Source organism: Rhinoderma darwinii, chromosome 1 (genome assembly GCF_050947455.1).
Source record: "Rhinoderma darwinii isolate aRhiDar2 chromosome 1, aRhiDar2.hap1, whole genome shotgun sequence".
NCBI lineage: Eukaryota > Metazoa > Chordata > Amphibia > Anura > Rhinodermatidae > Rhinoderma > Rhinoderma darwinii.
In genome coordinates, this window is record NC_134687.1 from 229,279,613 (window position 1) to 229,302,883 (window position 23,271).

At 37.3% G+C, this 23,271-nt stretch overlaps 1 protein-coding gene across 4 annotated transcripts in view; it reads right to left on the reverse strand.

Annotated features, from left to right (window-relative positions):
- NRG1 (neuregulin 1) overlaps window positions 1–23,271 on the reverse strand; it is a 725,774-nt gene that overhangs the window by 76,062 nt on the left and 626,441 nt on the right. For all 4 annotated transcript variants that reach the window (XM_075862109.1, XM_075862100.1, XM_075862090.1 and 1 more), the window contains exons 2-3: window positions 6,768–6,942; window positions 5,393–5,505 (exon numbers count right to left, since the gene is read on the reverse strand). In XM_075862109.1, coding sequence (XP_075718224.1) covers window positions 5,393–5,505; window positions 6,768–6,942 — 288 coding nt within the window. The remainder of the gene's footprint in view (window positions 1–5,392; window positions 5,506–6,767; window positions 6,943–23,271) is intronic.

Here is a 23,271-nt window from a genome sequence, read left to right on the forward strand (position 1 = left end):
CAGTAGCCAGACCCACAGCTGCAGTTGCTCTCATATGAAAGGGGTTATCCTCTGATATGTTTATTCTTTGGGTTTTTCTATCTTATTTTGTCTTCTGAAAGATAAATATTTGGTATGAATGCTTTATGCAGCATTGGATTAGCTAAAAGCCATTTATTCTACACTAAAGAACACTTGCCATAGCTTTTTATGCCCTTGTAATAAGGTCCTGACATGTAAATTACTAGCCTCTCTGAAGAAGTTTTTACTCATGGGTCCTCAACATTTTCTATCTCTTGAGCAAAAACAAATAAGCAAAAAGAAGAATATGGGGCAAGTCCAAATATAAACACAGTGATCACTTGGTGATTTAATAGAAAATGCTCTTTAAAATAGAACCAAACAATAATGTAAAAATAATAACTTGGTCCTTGTTGTGTTAAGCGCTGACCAATTGTTTCAAAATCCCTAGATAAGCCAATCCGGAGAAAAATGACAAAAGGCGGCACATAAATGCAAATGCCTACGGTATTTAGTTTGAAGGTGGTAACCATAGAAGCAGCGCCTTCCTATTGGTTAGCAGAGTTAACCGTTCCCTACTCTTGTTGCACGATGGTGATGTGTGATAGTGTAAATCAATAACAGAAAGTGTACCCCATTTTTGTCACGGGGCCCACCTTTATTTTGAGTATTTCTACACTAATATTATGATATCAAATAATTTATTAGAGTTATGAAATATTTTAGTGATAATATGTTCTTTTCGTTCCTTAAAGACATTTAACAGAAGTCCAATTTATCAGTTGATTTTCTTAGGTCACTTTGGTAAGGCAAAGAAAAATGACTTCCTCTCTCTGTCTTCTGCTAGTGTCTGGATCATAACAAAAGAACAATCAATGAAAGTTTTATGTGGCAATGATGCGCGCTGTCACTGAGCTGTATTAGATATTACATGTGCACTGTAAAATTAAAAGTAGTATATACTTAATAAGATGAATAATGTCAAATGAGCTGAAGGTCATGTAACAACGTGATTTTATTTGCTTTAAAATATGTATCATTTATATCATATTGGAATAAATTTTATTGGGTGCTCAGACAGTTTATATTTTTATTTATTGAGCATCCAATTTTATTGTAGGAGCTTATAGGGGGAAAAAAAAGCTGGTAAGCCCCTGTAGCATTTGATGCAAAATTGTAAATATACTGTATAGGTGCATGTTTGTTTTTTTTTGGACGTTTGGCGTAACATACATTTTACATGTCTTAAGTGCATTATCATGTTTGCATCTTATGGCATTCAAAATGTATCCCTGCAATATAGATGATCACTCAAATTAATCATTGTGAATAGGGGTTTTAGTGACCGGAAACTGATTATTCTAGTCCCCCACCACTATGCTGAAGTCCATTAGTAACCGCTGCTCAGGGAGTCACGACTCAAAATTGCACCGTCAATTTATGTCAGTGCAGACCACGGCCCAATCATCCAACATAAATTGTCAAGCAGTTGATTAGAAGAACAGAATTATTTGCATTACTCCTATTAAACAAGGTGCTTTGTATCTTATATTCATGTAAAAGGCAATGTGCTAAAATTGAAGGTACATTACACTGACAGACATGCAAATAGTTTATAAATACATTAGCTAAACATGTAGCAATTTGCAATGTACAGTTATACAGCATGAAAATTATGTTCATCATATCAGCTGAGTAGTGTACTTTCAGGTATAGTCTATTCTATAATGATAACATACCAATCATATACGTAAATATTATTTTCTTCTTTTTATTTTTTTGTTCAGAATTTATTTATTTTTCGATTAATATGTCCTTCAATAGATTGTTCCAACTGATTGATGACAGTTGATAAATAATCATATATAGAAAAATCATTGTAATGACTACATACAGATGTAGCCAAGTTTATCTTGACTCGTTAATAACTTGCTGCAGCGTGATATCACACAAAAAAAGCCATTGAAAGGTCATTGAAAAAGTCAAGATAAAGTTTCTTGCCACTGTGTATTTGATGTGTTAAAAGTCAAGGTAAAGATGGCTTCATCTGTACTGTAAGCTCAATACATTATATCAGTCAGACAGTCTGATCTCTGTGCAATGATTGGTGACATCACAAAGGGGCCTTGTGATGTCACTTAATGTGAGTCACTCAGCTCTGTGCTCTCAACTCTGATATTCTCCTGCCTATGGGTCTAAATCACCTGTGGGCAGAATTTTTGCAAGTAGATACATGGCTTTTTTGGGACCGTTCGGGACTTGGCAGGACTAGAATGCATTATCACATTACCATGTTACACCATTGATGATCATCATACACATAAATTTCAAATGGGGGTCCACCATTGGTCTTTATTGTCTGTATGGGGCAGAAGGCAAACAGCTTCCATGCCTACATACGCAGGCTTGGTGGGTTATCAGTGTCTGGTTCATTTATGCTTAACATCTCCTAAGTGTATGTAGAAATATTCATGGTTCCAGCAGTTAAGCCTATAAAATACGATTATATGTTTTGAGAACCTGTAAAATATATGGACTAGACCAAAACATAAAATGCAGAAGTTAGATGGACACATTAAATTAGAAGTCCTATAAAATATCAAAGGTCTGTGTGTGTTTAATTTAGACAGTTGGTGAAAAATGAGTGTGCAATGCATAAGATCAACTGCCGGCATATTACTCATTATGTAAAACAAGTCTCTGTTTCTTTGACCTTACAGGAATGTCGTGAATGTAAGAAGATATGTGGAACAAACTGTAAATAAATAAATAAATTAAAAAAATAAAATAATATATATATATATATATATATATATATATATATATATATATATATATATATATTTATATTTATATACATATATACTACGGATGAGCTCCTGTGTGGACATTCCGGTTCCACCACAATGGACTTTGATCATTTCTACAAAGAGTAAATGAGTTGATGTTTCATTTACCAACCACTTTTGTATGGAACAGATTCAGTGGCTATAGTTTGGATTTCACTTTACAATTATCTTTTGATCCAGTAGTCGACAGCATTTTATTGTGATATATAGATGCCCCAGTAGTGATGTGAACCGTGGTGGTCTTAAATATCTCATGCCTAATTTAATTATAGAGGAATGTTTTTACTTGTTGAAAAACACATAAATCAAAATGGCTAAATACAGTAAATATTTCACCACAAGCATGTACAATACACTAATACAAACGTGATCTGTATAGTTGATATGTCGGGGTGATAATAGTTAACTTGGGTACCACTTCATTATTTTGTCTTATAGAAAATGGGACTTATATGTAAAAACTGGTTTTGCAAAAGGTGTCAGTGTTGCCTATAGCAACCGGTCAAAGCAGTACTTTATTTTTAACTTTGCGCTGAAAAAAAGAGAATAGCAAAAATTAACGGGTCGCTGTGGGCAAGACCTACACAGTTTCTATACATATGGGCTGATGTGTTTGTTTCACTTAAAGGGGTTTTCCCATCAGAGACATTTGTGACATATCCACAGGATATGTCATAAATGTCAGATAGATGCGAGTCCCACCGCTAGCTTTTTGTGCACACGCTGCCGCCCGGCCACTTCCTGATTACATGGTTGGGAGTTATGGAAACAGCGTAACTCGCTGAGCTACACTGTTTCCGTAACTCCAATAATAGTGAATGGCAGTTACAGAAGCATGCGAGATACGCTGTTTCCATACATACTAATCAGTTCTATTGGCGTTACGGAAACAGCGTAGCTCAGTGAGTTACGCTGTTTCCGTAATCCATGTAATCAGTAAGTTGCTGGGAGGCAGCGTGAGCATAAAAAGCTAGAATGGGGTTTAGGGGGCCCTGTTCTAGAGATAGGTGCAAGTCCCAGAGGTGGATATGTCATAAATGTCCTACATGGGAAACCCCTTTAAGTCCTTTACCTATCCTTGCAACACCTTTTCTTGTAGGAATGAAAAAAGGAAAAGGAGTCTGTTTAACATATAGGTAGATACGAGGAAGATGCCAAAAACAGCACATTTTAAGTGGGGGAGGGTCATCATAGAAATAATAGCAATTCAATTTATTAACTTAGAAATGTAGTTTATGTGACTAGTGAAGGAAGCACAAACTAAAGACAAAGCATTAATATAGAATTCTAAACGTTGTAAGACACTATGATTGAGAAAGGCTCCATGTAAAGAGCCGAAACGTCGCACAAGGGCTAATAAAAAGACGTTTTTTCACTTTCAATTGGTGTGCTGCCTTTTATTGGACGACTATCTATCTATCTATCTATCTATCTATCTATCTATCTATCTATCTATCTATCTATCTATCTCATATCTATCTATCTATCTATCTATCTATCTATCTATCTATCTATCTATCTATCTATCTATCTATTTATCTATCATCTATCCATCTATTTATCTCACTCATATCTATCTATCTATCTATCTATCTATCTATCTATCTATCTATCTATCTATCTATCTATCTCATATCTATCTATCTATCTATCTATCTATCTATCTATCTATCTATCTATCTATCTATCTATCTATCTATCTATCTATCTATTTATCTATCATCTATCCATCTATCTATCTATCCATCTATTTATCTCACTCATATCTATCTATCTATCTATCTATCTATCTATCTATCTATCTATCTATCTATCTATCTATCTATCATCTATCTATCTATCTATCTATCCATCTATTTATCTCACTCATATCTATTTATCTATCTATCTATCTATCTATCTATCTATCTATCTATCTATCTATCTATCTATCTATCTATCTATCTATCTATCTATCTATCTCTCTATCATCTCTCTATCTATCTATCTATCTATCTATCTATCTATCTATCTATCTTTCCATCATTATTTATGTGTATCACTTCTATTGAACACTGCAAGGCGGATTTCTTAAACATTGCCTATCCTAAGGAGGTCCAATCCCCTGGGAAACTGCTGATCAGATGAATGAAGGGACAATGAATGAATACTTATTACCATAATACACAGTATGCATAAATGTAAGGGTATGTGCACACACACTAATTACGTCCGTATTTGACGGACGTATTTCGGCCGCAAGTAGTGGACCGAACACAGTGCAGGGAGCCGGGCTCCTAGCATCATACTTATGTACGATGCTAGGAGTCCCTGCCTCGCTGCAGGACAACTGTCCCGAAATGAAAACATGATTACAGTACGGGACATTTGTCCTGCAGCGAGGCAGGGACTCCTAGCATCGTACATAAGTATGATGCTAGGAGCCCGGCTCCCTGCACTGTGTTCAGTCCGGGACTTGCGGCCGAAATACGTCCGTCAATTACGGACGTAATTAGTGAGTGTGCACATACCCTAAATATAATAAAATATTGGAGTTTACTTACATATTGTGACATTCACTCTCTTGCTGTCATTCCCAAACTCGCTTGACACAGTGCATTTATATTCCCCACCATCGGCCTCTGTTGTTTTTGGAATTTGGATCTCACAAAACTTTCTATGGAAACAATATTGTATTAGGTAAAATTCTCATAAAAGATCTAAAAACAACACATGTTACATAATATGTGGCAAACATAAAAAAAATATGCTTTACATTTTTTAACCCTCACTCCCAAAGTAACAGCTTTATTGTCATAGGTTTCTATGGGAAACATTACTGTTCCTAGAAGGCTATGTAAGAAGAGTACTTTATGTTCTTAGTGGAAAACCAATCTTATTCTCCTGTATATGGGTTGGTTAACCATAAAAGAAGTCTTAAGATCCTTTTACATCGGCCAATATGGGCCATGAAAACAAGCGCCGATCAATGAGACAGCTCGCGGATCAGCGCCCATTTTGTTCTTTCACAAGGAGCAATGATTGGTCAAGTATGGGGATGAGCGATCTTTACTGCGATTGCACTTCCACATGTATTTGCATCATGTCAGTAGCACAACTCCCTGTTTGCACAGGGAGATATCCTGCCAACAAAGATAAAATGTATTGCTGCATAAAAGATGCGATCAGCCGACGATCCAGGATTTCCATGTACATCGGCTCATGGTTACATTGTTAACACAGGGCATTATATAAAGGCAAACACACGCTAGCGTCTACCTAATTGCTGTAGTCCCCTATAATAGATTTTTACTTATTGCCTCCAGCCATTGTACATCCAATGGCCACCACCATCCAACAGCTATTTCCCAAAATGTAATCTTAAGTATTTGAATGGTTTTTAGAATCATTAGAGTTAAATATCACAGACCTCAGTTAGAATGCAACATTAGAGTAGACTAGACTATAAAATTTTGGCAAATAGAACCATAAACGAATTCAGCTCAGAAAAATATATATAATCAGTGTCAGACTAAAGAACATTCAACCCACCAGAGGAAATGATCCTGACCTTCCAGCTCCACTAAACAGTGCATGTCCAATTGTACATAAGTATAGCGCACAGTATATAAAGCATCAGACAGTCTAGCCCTGCACATAATATTATCTAGGATCAACATCAAGGGTTAAGAATATCTATGCCTGCCGTAGGCCCCTCTCAGGTACATTTTACAGTTATGTGCCCTTGTGATGTCCAATAATAAACTGTATGCATAGTAAATTATCTCCAAACAATATGATATCACCCTACTTCCATTACTTAGCACTTAGATAATCCCAAACACTTCATTATCACTCTTGTTTTGTGCCGGCACTGGGCAAAATAGTAGCCTTCTCCAATGTGCTCGGCTAAACAAATAAATCAATACAATTACTTACTTTTTCTTCCGCAACTTGATGTTGGCTGATTTATTTTTTCCTCCAATTTCTTTATCTTCTTTGAACCACTTAAATTTCAGACGTGGCTGTTCCGACAGAACTTCACACTTAAGTGTCAACTTATGACCTTCTTCTACCGTCTTACTTTCTATCTCCTTTAGTTTGGGTGGTGAAGCTGGAAAAGAAATATGAATGACTATCTTGGGTAGTGACAAGTTAAACATAAATGCCACTATAAAACCAAAGCATATATCAGACTCTAGATAATAAATACAAAGCTATTTCCGGAGTGAGATAAACACAAAGTATAGTTTAATCACTCAATAGATGCTGAAATACCCATTACTACCACTAGTGGTCACATTGGGTACTTTACAAACATTAGATGAATAGAAATTGGTCCATTACTTGATTATGCATAAGGCCTAGATTGTCTGACCTTTCTTTTGTTCTGCTGTAAGCCTCATAAAAGACAATAAAACCTAACATCATTTTCGTGGGTAAAAGCTTCTCATCCTGAGATTTCAGCAATGTAACATTGCTACTTTAGATATCAAGATTAAAAGCAAATCAATTCACTATGAAAAATAATAGCTTGATTTAGAAACATTGTACACTCGCCTTCATTCTCAAATACAAAACCCAATGTAAAGTCACATTCAATATTTACACAAAGTCAATTTCTTATCAAATAAATAATGCTATAAGTACCGTAATTCAGCCTATTGTTTAAAAGTCCTGGATATGAATTCCCACAAACCCTACTGTTATACCTTGTACATAGACTTCTTATCATAATGTATGTGATCTGTGCCATATATTATCAACAAGCTGTGTCGCTTTACATCTACAGTATATAATACTGTAATATTGTATGCTTTGTTTTGTTTTTATTAGCCATGGGGGATAGAGGGGGAAAAAAAGAAGACAACCGCAGCTTGCTGTGATCTGCTGTTGACCCTCATTTGGCAGACAGACAGGAGATTTAAAAAAAAGTCTCAGTTCGTGGTAATAAAAATTACTAATTCAAAAGGATTCATATTCTTGTAAGGAAGTGGTGTCTTGGTGGGGGGTTTTTAAATCTATCATGCATTCTTCTTACAGAAAGTTGTTTGTTAAGTTACTAGAAAATAGATAGATAGATAGATAGATAGATAGATAGATAGATAGATAGATAGATAGACAGACAGACAGACAGACAGACAGACAGACAGATAGATAGATAGATAGATAGACAGACAGACAGACAGACAGACAGACAGACAGACAGACAGACAGACAGATAGATAGATAGATAGATAGATAGATAGATAGATAGATAGATAGATAGATAGATATGAAATAGATAGATAGATAGATAGACAGACAGACAGACAGATAGATAGATAGATAGATAGATAGATAGATAGATAGATAGATAGATAGATAGATAGATAGATAGATAGATTGATAGATAGATCTTCACGCAGCCGCCATCATTATAACACTCTGTTTGTATGTTTGTAAACAGAAAAGCACGTGGTGCTTTTCTGTTTTCATACATACTCTTTACTGCTGTTGCGCGAATCACGCGCGTCACACGAAAGTGCTTCCGTTTGCTGCGCGTGATTTTCACGCACCCATTGACTTAAATGGGTGCGTGATGCACGAACAACGCACAAATATAGGACATGTCGTGAGTTTTACGCAGCGGACACACGCTGCATGAAACTCACGGACAGTCTGCACAGCCCCATAGACTAATATAGGTCAGTGCGAGGCGCGTGAAAATCCCGCGCATTGCACAGACGTATATCACGTTCGTCTGAATAAGCCCTATATCTGCTTAGTTATGCAGCAGAGCTAGAACTATAAGCTGAATTTGCACACCTCGTTTAATTTTGTTTTCAGTGGCTTTTGTTGTGTCTTTTTTTGCCGCATTTTTTTGCCCTAAAAAGAAACGCTGAGAAAGCCTACATACACAGCGTTTTGATTTGTGGTGGGGTTTTTGTTTTTAGCATTTTTTGGGTTGGTAGCATTGCTTTAAAATGCGGCAAGCTATAGGCATGATGTTTTTTTTCTTGTCTTTTTCTCATAGGCTTCTCTATAGGGGTTAAACATAAGCCAGGAAAAACACATGTACAAAATGACACTATATAAAAAATGCCATCAAAAACACCAAAAAAAGCAAAAACACTAGCGTTTGCACATGCATTTATTTATGCAATTTAAAACATCAGCCAAAAACCCGGTGTGAAGGAGGCCGTAGGTGGGGTATTTGTATTTACCCTAAGGACTTATTGCTACATCCTATCATGTAGTCATTGGAATTATGACACTTTTCTCATTATCAGAAGTGACGCCCTAATTACAGAAAGTGATTATTGATGGTATTAGTTCTGTCAAGATAAGTACAAAAATTATACATAACGTTCAAACATCAAGGAACGTGTGGAGACAAGTGTTTTGCCTTTGGAACATATATTAAAAAATTGATGGAAATTAATGATGTAGAAGGTATCTGAACAGAAAGTCCTCTCTTAGGAAACTATACTATAATATTTCATCTATAAAGCATCGTTGATCGGCGCTCGTTTGCTCCTGTCACACGGAGCTATGGATGGGGACGAGCGGTCGTTACTCTGATCACTCATCCCCATACATTATTATCATGTATCATTACACAGGGAGATGTGCTGCCGACAACGATAATATTTTACTTTTTTAGAACGATACGATCAGCGATGATCGATCGTTTGCTCGATCATCTGATCGCTGCCCTGTTTACACAGTGTAGTTATCGCCAATGAGAAAATGCTGCTACAATGCTACAATATTGTGTCCCATGGAAATATCAAGTATAGCCCAGCCTAATTCAGCTTATTTGACATTGGCAAGATGAAACCAACATCAACCCAAAGGTATACATTTCGAGCTCTCTTATTGCAATTTCACCTGTATAAGTAGCATATTGACATGAGATCTAAGTTGTCTTGAACCATGTTTCTATACTATGCTAAAATAATAGTCTTAAAATATTTCAATACTACACTAAGCAAACACTACGCATATACGAAATTATGCTCAATAGATAAGCCAGGTGGCAATAGGAATATTTGGATGTATCAGCACAACCATTTATGCTTTACAGCACACCGTGTGGTTAGGAATGGAATTGCAAAAAAAGAATATTAGGGTTTTCATGTGAAATTCTGCCATTACATTTATAACATTTCCCTTCTTTGCCAGGAGAGATGCAGGTATGAAGAAGATCAACCTGTTTTTTTTTTTTTTTATAGAACAAAGTAAAGGTATTTCTCGCAGCACATTCACTGCTGAGTGCTTAGCTGCAAATACCATTCATCATTCCTTGTAGGAGCCTGTATACAGAATTCCAGGCACTAAGCTCATAATATTAAAAAGCATATTCTATGAGACAAATGCAAAATACTTGACAATCACAAGGGTAAAATTAAGCATGTTAAGTTTTTAATCTAAAATTCCCTTGCAAAAAAAAATATTAGCAGCTGCCTTTTTCTTTTGATTTTTTTTTTTTACTGTGCAACAGTAGAAAGCAAAGCAGGACTTGTTTCCATGCTATGCTGCAGGCAGTGAAAAGTCATCCTGAGTCCTGCTGGTTTGCGTGACATAATTGAAAAACGAGAGAGTTATATATTAACTAACTTAATGCCAGCTATATTAGTTGAAGGTGCAGATACATTAAAAAAAAAACTTCTATCTTTTATTATTATTAAAATATTATAATTATTATAATCTGCAATTTACTTAATTTAACGAAAACGTTTCTGCCCGAAAATTCACTGTAAAGTGCCGGCCACTAGGTATCTCTCTTATTTCGATCTTGCTGTCCACTGCCTTTTGTCAAGACTAATAGCAGTAGGGACAACGAGAGGGATTACAGGAAGTGGGAGTGGCTCCTTGCAGGAACAGGTTCCCGCCTCTTACATACAGCCTCGTCACTATCCACTGCCTGCTCCAGCGTGAGCCTACTCCCTCAGCACGCTATTGCTACTATTTCTGACCACATGTGCCAATCAATAATGTGTGTCAGTAAAGCCATACAGGGCATGCATTCATAATTACAATTTACTTCCAAACATGTGCAAAAGCTGTAACTATTTTGGTGCAATATTGCCCATTTTTGGGACATTTTGCAAGTTTTTGCATTATATTTGATATGTTTACGTGCCCTGATTGCGCTGCGACCAAGAGGAGGGATTTTGGACCGAAGAGGAGGGGTTTTGTACCAGTCGGCCTTCATTTGACTATGGATGATGGGAAATCAGGAAAAGGAAGTGCAGAACTGTAGAATACTGCCAAGCGACACACACACACACACACACACACACACACACACACACACACACACACACACACACACACAGTACACGAACACTGTAATGGAGTGAATGGAAAAAAGCACCGCCAGACAATCGGGCTATTTACGAAGGGGTAGAAAATAGCCCATAGCAAAAAAATCTCCTGGAATTGTATCAGCAGCATGTAAGCCAGAGGAATATGCATCCATGACGGTATTAAAAAGGGCCATTTAGCAGGAACCTCACATCACTATTGAGTTTTGTTGGAATACCCTGCTCCTTCATTTGCCTAAGGGCAAGACTCGTCGGCGATTATCACAAGTGCTCATGTTCGCTAAATTGCTTTGTGACAAAATGCGATATTGCATGTAATGTATGTAAATTATATCGCATGCAATATCGCAATCGAAAAAAAATCCCTTAAATACCCTTACTCTATTTACTGCTATCACAGGTAGCGTACCACAAGTGGGTTTTCAATAGGATCCTGCTTGAGATCACACATCATCGCATGCAATATGTTGCTGTCCAGTGTGACAGTAACTTACATATGAAGCCAGGGCTGAGTACTTTTATTAAGGATAGATGTTGCCCTTACTTCAAACTACTACTTCCCTGCCGTGACAACCTGATAACATCACTCACCAGAGTCTGCCCATCCGCTTCCTTCTGGAGCCGGTAGCCAGAAGAGGAGCAATTGGTTAACAGAGGAGAGGATGAGTATTCTTTTTCCATGCCTCCACCAATGATCAATATATCCCACAGGGGGTCAAAAATTCTCAGAATATAACCTAATGTTTGCTTCCATTTTTAATTACATTTCATCATTGCTAGGCTGTGTTCACACCTACAAGTTCCAGGTTCACTTGTACAAAAAAAAGTATGAAAGAGGATGTTATGATGGATCCTATTGATTACAGTAGGGGCATCTAACTACCTAGCATCTTTTCTTCCAGTAATGTAAAGACATGCCTAATAATACTTCAGTTTCCCAGTGACCATACACTGCACCTTGATAGTAACAATTAACCAGAAGCTAAAAAACGGCATGCATTTACAAGACAATTCAGACATAGTGAGCAGTTATGAACAAGTACATACATAAGTCCGTGAAAGGAATGCAGCCTTAATTGAAAATCCGATTTTTAGAAAAACAATTACATTTTCAAGCAGAATAATTCAATGGGGATGTCTTCAATATCTTCAATCTTCTAGTCCAAACCAATATTGCACAAGTCTGGCAATTGTGGTCTATTCTCTATGAAAGAATTTACGAACCCATAAAAGTCTTTCATTAGTATAACTGTATAATGATTACTTATCTTCCACATACTTCTTCACGCTTCCCCCTTCCTCAGACACAACGTCTGCTTTATTATATTAGCAAGAAAATGGTTTAAAACGTATTGTATGTACTATTACCGGCTCGGATGGTAAATAAGGAAGCGGTGGTTTATTGGCTTCTCGCGTGTTTTTTTTTATTAAGATCAGTGTACTAAATCAATTAAAATGATCTTCCTGGATGCTTGCCCTAGATAAAAGGGTAAGCATTTAGAGGTATTGATTCTCTGCTTGTATTAAATGGAGCCGTAGATGATATATTGTAAAAGCTCAGCTACTTTTTCTTTTCATGTGCTGCTTTTGCAATGGGTATGTAATCTAGGATGACAAATTTAAGGAACTACTTTATATCCAAAAACCTGTAAGCCAGATAAGGTCTTGAAGAATCTCTAGCTCTGAGGTTATTTTACACTAGCCATACATCTTTCACAGAAGACAAATGTGTGTTGACACAATGACACTGTCTACTCTTACTGATTTATAGGCTTACATCTGTACACATAGGCTGTATTGTGCCATTTTATATAACATTATCAGCTGATTATACTCAACAATTGCTTTTATTTCTGTACAAATTCACAAATTGTATATTTTATTTGTGCCCTGCTCGTAGTTACCCTTACTTGGTCTTGAACGCAATGTTAATCCCATTAATGGTTTCTTTTGAATTCCTACAGTTATTACGAGAACTGGTCGCCAGGATAGGTTTCTTGTACTGAAGGGCATTTGTATGATCTTCTATTCAGGCTGTACCAGTGGGCTCAATTGCATCCATTATAAGGTCTCCCAAGTGCAACATGGGCCTGGGGGTAATATACTGCAGGTAAAAGGCTCACCGATGGAGGGCGCAGTGACCGATGGAGGGCGCAGTGACAATCTATTTTCCAATAGTTGTTAAGTGAGGGAAATTGCACCCTTCAGTGTTTTTAGGGAATCATACAGATTTAATAATCGAACTAGTGGTATACTCTAACATAAACTTTTAGAGGAATGAATTAAACCAGCCACCTATAAGATCATGATAAACATACACATTCCTCTAATTCCACCCATTATTTCTTATAGATTGCTCACATGGGCAGGACTCTAATGGATCTAGCAAACACTGTGCTTTATGCTGGACTGTTTATTATGTAATGCACAGGTGATGGCACTACAGTATGTATATAAAAAGTAATAAGGAAAATATACAATGATAATAGGAATGAAAGACAAAAAATTAAAAAGACCATTGAAACAATGCTCGGATATAAATGTATTCCAATAAAGTTGAAATCATTGCTCAAGACCACTAAAAAGTAATACTGTAACGTATAACTCATACCCTGTCCGACAGAATTACGCCAAAAGCTATTAAAGCTTGTTTATCTACTGAAGGAAACATGAATGATTAATACTTCGCCGTTGCAGCGAGGCATAAGTATCACTGTGTTCTCACATCAACACATTGCTTCATATTTAATTCTCATTCATCAGTGAATATTTTTTTGTCATCAACCTACATTTTCCTTTTGTAAACTCTTTTGCTTATTATCCATCATCGTTGCCAAAATCAGAGTGTTACATTCGAGTCATATTACTGCACTAATTCATTTCATGTATTGAAGCAATGTCATCATTTAGTGTTTTCGTTTATTCTATAAGATAGATCAAATTTTCATTAATTGCTATAATGGCAGGAATAAATGTGGTGCTACGACATAGAACTTGTATCCACAAAGTGGCAGTGTTGTTCTACAATGAGAGTCATAGACAGGCTAGTGAGAGTACATCGAAAGAACACCCCAAATTTAATGGGATCACAGAGAAGAACTGTATATATATATATATATATATATATATATATATACATGTATACATATATATATATATATATATATATATATATATATATATAAATATATACATGTATACATATATATATATATATAGACATATTTATATGTATAAAGAAGTTATAAATAAGGCTAGATTTTCCCAAAAATATAACACCTATCAAGCTACATTAGTGACAAGCTATTTGTCTAGTTGGTCAGATACTGTATGTCCTATTTATTTATTTTAATAATATTCTTACTCTACCGATCTTGATTTAATGGCTTAGCTTAAAAGGAATTCACTGGGATATACTAAGAAGTAAAATCACTAAATCTTTAGTCTTTGGGTCAGCAAAGAGGGGGTATTTAGGTGTAGGTGACAGCGTGTGAGGATCTTCAATCCTATTGCCGGTTTGCTCAGAGAATGCTCTGATGCTCCAATGTTACTGGGAACGACCGGCTGTTGTAACAATTTCAGCACACTACCCTGTACAACTTACATGAGAATGATCATTTCATAGGGTTCACAATTGAACCAGCTAATGAATTACTTCTATTACAATTTATTTCAATTTAGTTTGAACACCTTGCGCTTTTTTCACGGTGGTGATTGTATCACTGATTTTAGCGCGTTATTAATAAAGATTTTGTGATTTTATTTCTTAGTATATCCCAGTGAATTGGTTATTCATTTTATCGTGGAAGCACAAATTACAATTATTTGAATTCAGTGAATATATACTTAGCTGAAAAGGGCAAACAAAATATTAGTGGCCATGTTCATGTACATACTCTATAAATGGTATAAATGACATTATCCTGATTTGCCAACCCCTCATAAATGTAGACATTTTATTATAGCTTGATAAGAACCAAGCAGAAAAATTGTGCAGAATATGTAGTATTAAAATGATCTGTTCTGCAGTTTCTTCAATGGATCATGGAGCTGTAAGGGTGACAATGGCTTAAGATGACATTTTGTGGACTCTGTAGGGGATGTCACCTTAGTTGCCCCCTACAAGACCCTACAAAGTTTGGAACTGTTTAACTTGTTAGAGATCATCAGTGTAGAATAGGCTGCCTACAAATACAAAAAATACAAAAAGTAAGCAATGAGAATCCTTCTTGCCTGGTAAACAGAGAAAACACAAACTACATGTGTATTTTATTATGATGTTTTATAGCTTTCTACTGTCTAAAGTACATGCGTATTGGATTTGTGATGGTTGTTTTCCTCCATTATACCATGCTTGATGTTTAAGAAATGCCTATTAAAACAAGGCTTTAATCTATGTTGGAAATAATACTGATATGTGTAGCTTGAAAGAACATAAAAAAGCCTACCTCTTGTATACTGGACATTAATAACCAATCATCCACTGGTTACTTTCACTGACAACAGACAAGTAGAAAAATCAAATGACTCCCAGATGGACTCAAACTGGAAAAACCCTGTGGTGAGGCAACTAAAATGTTGTGAAATACCATATGGGAATAATGATTCCGAAATACCCAAACATGTGGCATAATAAAACATATTGTCTAATTATGCCAAAAAGTAATTGGATATGATGTAATAAGTAATCACGTAGGATCCATTTCAGTTAGCTGAGCTTTTTAGTGCAGCATTTGTCCGTCATCCATGAGTTTATGCAATGATATAAGCATGTCCTTAGCATATACGATATGTTTACTTCTTACGAAACCAAATTTCTAAAGTTAATTTCACATTTCAGTTTCTCGAGGCATCTTTCACTCTACAACTGATGGATTGAAAAGCTGACGACAAATTTGAAATCAGTTTTTATTACTTTTTTAAGCAGTCACGCACTAACTTCAATGCTAAAAGAAAGGATCACGACTGAACTGATAGTAGTCATACTGATGCATCAAAGAGATGAATAGGCTCTGCCGTGGTCCACTTTCTTGAGGACAAGTTCACACTTGATGTAGTTTATGACCGACGCATTTACTCTATTATCGTGTTGTGGGGCAATTGGTATATCAGTTATATTTTATATAATTATTTCTAATTAGGTGGAGCTTAGTTGAAGCATTGCTGCCAACTGACCTATGTGTAGGGAATGGGGTTAAATTTGATATTTGCTGGCATAGAGACAACAGCCCGTAATTGCTACAATGTAGAAACTCTACTGTTAGGCCTCATTTACACGAGCGTAATATACGCGCGTGCGACGCGCATGCTTTTCACGCGTGTCGTACGCACCTATATTACTCTATGGGGCAGTGCAGACGATGCGTGGCGTAAAACTCACAACATGTTCTATAATCGTGCGTTTTTCGCGCATCACGCACCCATTGAAGTCAATGGGTGCGTGAAAACCACGCATGCCGCACGGAAGCACTTCCGTGCGAACTGCGTGACTCGCGTAAGAGCTGTCAAACTGAATGTAAACAGAAAAGCACCACGTGCTTTTCTGTTTACAAACATCCGAACGGAGTGTCTTAGACATGAGCGAACCGAACTTTACCGGGTTCGGCCGAACTCGTTTTGACCGAACCCGGCAGGAGACAGTCACTGTGCAGGGTGCTGAAAGAGTTAAACTGGTTCAGCACCCTGGACAGTGACTTCCGATTCCAATATACGTGAACGTGTCAAAAAAAAAAAAAGTTCTGACTTACCGATAACTCCCGGCTTCTTCCTCCAGTCTGACCTCCCGGGATGACAATTCAGTCCAAGTGACAGCTGCAGCCAATCACAAGCCAAGCACAGGCTGCAGCGGTTACATGGACTGCCGCGTCATCCAGGGAGGTGGGGCCAGATGTCAAGAGAGGCGCGTCACCAAGGACGCGTCACCAAGGACGCGTCACCAAGGCAACGGCCGGGAAGTTCTCGGTAAGTACGAACCTCTTTTTTTTTGAACAGGTTACGCGATATGGTGATCGGAATGCACTGTCGAGGGTGCTGAAAGAGTTACTGCCGATCAGTTAACTCTTTCAGCACCATGGACAGTGACTGACGTCGACTAGCCTCATCTCTATGATGGCGGCTGCGCGAAAATCACGCAGCCGCGCATCATACACGGATGACACACGGAGCTGTCAAGTGCCTTTTGCGCACGCAAAACTCTGCGTTTTTTGCGCGCGCAAAACGCACACGCTCGTGTAAATGAGGCCTTACAGCGAACAAACGGTGTCAAAAGACAATTCCTAGAAATAAAATGGGAATAGTTGTTCAATAAAACTGTTAATTGTCCACCATACAACCATTGGGGTGGAAAGTAAATATATACTAATCTCCAGCCCACAAGAAGTTACCGCACTATAACAAATTTCTAGCATCAAATGGTGAACAAAGCAACTAGTGCGAAAAAAATTTTCACATGTCATAACAGCCTTTACGTTCTACTCCTTCAACAAACATTTGAACTGATCATACAGCACACGTCTCGGCTGATTTGTTCTCATTCACAAGAAGGATTGACTAATCTCTCACAAACAGAAAACTTTATTATGTTGTGCGCTTTCCGAACCAAAGTACAATATTACCTGGTTGAACTCCTGTGTTGGCAACATGTGATGCTGAGAATCTCTGTGGGAAGCACAGAATCTCCCTGGAGCAAACTTGTTTTTAATAACTCTTTACTACTTTACGTAAGAATATTTACACATGTTCGGGAATATTTCACCTTTACAATCAAGACTTGTTAGATTTCAGGAAGTCTCTGTGGCTTGTCAAATCTCAAGAAACTTATTATGGGATTCAAAGTAACATCTCCAACAGGCCTCTGCAGGTCAATGGACTTCCCCCTTACCTTCTATACTACATCTCTCCACATAGGTACATCTACCCCGAGGAATATATCTTGCGTGAGACTTAGGCTTCGTTCCAATCTGCGTCGGGACTCCGTTCATGGGTTCGGTCTGAGTTTTTCATCAGGGGAACACATGAACGGAATCCAAACTGAAACAAACGGAAACCATAGGTTTCCGTTTGCATCACCATTGATTTCAATGGTGACGGATCCGGTGCAAATGGTTTCCGTTTGCCAACTTTGTGTAAGGTTTCCGTTGTTTTGACGGAATGAATAGCGCAGTCGACTATGGTATTGAGTCCGTCAAAACGACGGAACCCTTAAACAACGGTGACAAATGGAAACCATTTGCACCGGATCCGTCACCATTGAAATCAATGGTGATGCAAACGGAAACTTATGATTTTCGTTTGTTTCAGTTTGGATTTAGTTCATGAGTTCCCCTGACGGAAAGGTCCGACGGAACCCATGAACGGAGCCCTGACGCACATGTGAACGAAGCCTAATTATGACAGCTATTTTATATTGTACAGTTTTCTGTGCTGTAAATATTTATAAAAAATATGAAAATGCATACAAATATATATCCCTTTCATTAAATGATGCTGCTCACATTGTTAGTATATGAGTTAATGCATGTAGCACCCCTATGTCTGCCAGTTGTAACCAACACTTATAAGATTTTTAATGACAATACAGATCTTTTTAAATAAGGACATTTATGAGATGATTAATACATAGTTATCAAACTTTCAAGAATAACTTTCAGAGAGACTTTAGATGCAAATAAGCTTCTTCCTCAAATTTTGGCCAGCTAGGGTGCCCCATTAACAGTGCCATGATAAATACACGTAGAGTGCATCTTCGGAGTGTTCCATTGACACAGCCAGAATGCCCCCAAAACAGTGCCAGAGTGCTTTCATAAACACTGCCAGGGTGATGTCATAACAAGAGTAAAGTGCCAACTTTCAAATCCCCTATAAATAGTGCCAACCAAAGAATAGCCCCACTATCAGTTGATTCAACCAGTATATTGACCAACTTTTTCTCTTATTGGGGAAGTCTATTGTGCCAAGTCTTTTACGGCCCTCTAGAAGATCTAACAGCATCCACTGACATCCGGATAGTAGGGCATCTGACAGATATTTAGGATTAAAAAGTAATATAAGTAATGTATTCTGTCGGTAAGAAAGGATTACAGATAGAGAATTGCGATGAATTACTGGGTTCTATTCAACTTTGCTTCTTAAAGGTCCATGAACTCTTGCTCCAATCCAGTATATCATTATGGAACATGAGGCTAATAAAGCTTAGTTCCAGTTCTTCCGGTAAAACTAAGATAAAGTAGTGATAAAGAATAATGAGGAAATCTGATGAGCTTTGAGGCAATGAAATATTATTCTAGATTCTCCATTGACAAAATGCAAGATATTTTGAAAGACGGCACATAAGCCGTGTTGGAATTCTCAGTGTGTCTTGCTTTTTCACAAGTCTTCTGTTGACAGCAAGTTTATCCAGAATCTGTGCCATCCAGCTGCTCGGAAATTTCACAGCATCGCTCCCTGAGGACGATTGATCTTAGAATCTCCCGAATGCCTATGAAGCTACGAAGTAAAATGGCTAAAAACGTAGATCATGTTTCTCTCCACAAACTTTTGCTTTTCTTACTAATTCTATGATGTCATGATATAGCGTAATAGCTGGCAATAATGAGACTTGTAGGGATCTTTCTCATTAGCTATTATTACTTGTGTTTCAGAAATTGTCAATATTCTCAAAAGATTTATCCCCAGGTCTAACAACTGGCGATCCACAGGATGTTGTAGCACAAAGGGCTTTTGTGTTGCCTACAGCCCTCTTGAGAATTCAATAGCTTTTAGTGTATTGTAGTATATACCTACAAAAACATAAAAAAGATTTACTGCATTACATGGTATTACATGGATGACGCAATAGTCAATAAATGCCCAGCGACATCTCCTCATCCTAATAATTCAACTCTAATTTTCAAAGTTTTACTTTAAATATAATTATGTAAATCTCTATTTTGTACTCATATTTCTGTATCTGTGTGTTAAATCTATCTATCTATCTATCTATCTATCTATCTATCTATCTATCTATCTATCTATCTATCTATCTATCTATCTATCTCATATCTATCTATCTATCTATCTATCTATCTATCTATCTATCTATCTATCTATCTATCTATCTCATATCTATCTATCTATCTATCTATCTATCTATCTATCTATCTATCTATCTATCTATCTATCTATCTATCTATCTATCTATCTATCCATCCATCCATCCATCCATCTCTCTCTCTCTCTCTCTATCTATCTATCTGATATCATCTATCTATCGATCTATCTATCTATCTATCTATCTATCTATCTATCTATCTATCTATCTATCTATCTATCTATCTATCCATCCATCCATCCATCCAGCCATCCATCCATCCATCCATCCATCCATCCATCCATCCATCCATCCATCCATCTATCTATCTATCTATCTATCTATCTATCTATCTATCTATCTATCTATCTATCTATCTATCTCATATCTATCTATCTATCTATCTATCTCATATCTATCTCATATCTATCTATCTATCTATCTATCTATCTATCTATCTATCTATCTATCTATCTATCTATCTATCTATCTATCTATCTATCTATCTATCTATCTATCTATCCATCCATCCATCTCTCTCTCTCTCTCTCTATCTATCTATCTATCTGATATCATCTATCTATCTATCTATCTATCTATCCATCCATCCATCCATCCATCCATCCAGCCATCCATCCATCCATCCATCCATCCATCCATCCATCCATCTATCTATCTATCTATCTATCTATCTATCTATCTATCTATCTATCTATCTATCTAAGCATTAGTAACTCTGTTTATTCAAAGTAGACAGGCTGTAAATGTGATATGAATTCCCATTGAGAAGAATAGCTCCCAAATATTGAGTTACCAGCAGAATATGCTGCACTGCAGTAAATCAGCATTGTACTGTAGCCGCACCACTGTCTGCTATCATACTGCTGCATAATGCAGCAAGTCAAAGGGAGTTCCTTATTAGTGCCAGAGCTGTTCTTCACTCACTTGCTTTAAGCGGCTCATGAGCTCTGTTATGTCACTGCAAGGAGTAAATGAAATAAAATGTAAATAAGTCTGTCTCAAAGCCCCATCATTGTGTGCAGAAATACTCTGAATTACATCTGTCAACGGGTTGTTAACACTTGTTTTATTTAAAGCGGTAGAAGCTCTCAAAGCATGCTTAACATTATGGACAAGATTCAAGCAGATGGGTAAACCACATGTAGGAACTTCGGGACCCATAGAGTAACACAGGGGCAGTCAATAATTTATGACTGTGGGAAGTGATCTTAATTACCTCATCAGACCAAGGTCAATTACCTATTATTGGAATTATAAAAAGCATAGTGTGAATAGTTACTTACACATTATATTAATATGACTTGAACTAACACTTATTTATATAAAGAGAAAAAATCAAAAGTTGGATCCAGCGCTGATAGATGTAAAAACGGAAACTTCTTCCAAGTTTTATTGTAAGTTTAAAAGTAGCAACAGCAGGGCATTACCAGCCATGAGTAAGGACGCAGGAAGTGTCTGAAACGCGTAGGTATCATTTTCTGATCACCTCTTGTACAGAGGAAAATACCCTGCTGTTTCTACTTTTAAACTTACAATAAAACTTGTAATAAGTTTCCGTTTTTACATCTATCAGCGCTGGATCCAAGTTTTGCTTTTTTCTCTCCATTCATACCGTGTGCCGACACGAGGACCCGAGCGCTGCAAGCAGTATAGGTCTGCACCAAGGTGAGCTGGAGGATTCCTCCTATTTTTTCTTAATTATATAAACTCAACTTGTATCTAAGATATTCCTAGTTAGAACTTTAGCCTACCCACTGTGGTTTTGCAAATCGATTAGAAAGTCCAGACAAAAATGTATTTTTGCCAGTGTTATCAAATATATAATACCTGTTATCCAACAGAGTCTATCATGCAGATAAATATCTGATAAGGCTACCATGGTGGGAGCTGTAGTACCAACTGAACAGTCAGGAGAACTCTACAAGAAAGATGCAATGGAGTGTTTCAGGTGATGCCCCTTGGCCAAAAAGATAAGATGGATATGTTGTTTTACATGCAAAAGGCAACTAATGGCCCCATGATTGGGGGTCGGGGGGCGGGGGGGCAATCCGTGGGTGCTATAGCTTATCACTAGCACTTTAAGAGATTCTTATAGTTGCCCAGAATCTTTTAAAAACAGAGAATCTTTTAAAAACTTCCATACAATAATCTGAGAAGAAGCTTTGCTTTGATCTTTTCTTGAAATTGTGCGAACAATATCTACATAGATATAGCTCCGGCAATGCCCAACAATCCTGCCTGAGCTTTATCTATGTAGATATTGTTTGCACAGGATGGAAATATTTGCACAGCATGGGAATTAAAGGGGTTATCCGGTTCCTTAAAATTGATGGCCTATCCTTATGATAGGCCATTGATATTAGATCGGTAGGGGTCCGACTCAGGGAACCCCCGCCGATCAGATGTTTAAAAGGGCCAGGGTGCTTTGTCAAGTGTCGTGTCTCTTCAATTGTTTATTAGGCATAGCTCTATACTTTTAGTAGCGGCAGTGTCTGGTATTACAGCTCACTACAGCTTCAACCCATTAAAGAAACTGGGACTGAGCTGTTATGGTATGCACAGCCACTACTAAAAGCAAAATAACTGTGCAAACAATGAAGGGGTCAGGGCCCCCTTTACACAGCTGATCGACGGGCTGCCGAGAGTCGGACCGCCACTGATCTTATATTGGTGGCCTATTGTAAGTATAGGCCATCAATTTTAAAGAACCATATAACCCCTCTAATGTCCCATGAATGTATTATGCTTTATTTACTACACATGACACTGTTACACTGCAATTTCCATACAAGGTGGGGTGTGGTGTCTTAATAGTTGTACCTTACAGCCTTGGCTAGTAATTAAAGGGGTTTTCCCATGAGGGACGTTTATGACATATCACTGAGCTATGCTGTTTCTGTAACTCCCATAGCAGTGAATAGCAGTTACGGAAGCAGCGTAGCATGCGAGCTACGCTGTTTCCGTAACTACCATTCAGTTCTATAGGGCTTATGGAAACAGCGCAGCTCAGCGAGCTATGCTGTTTTCACATTCATGGTCGGAA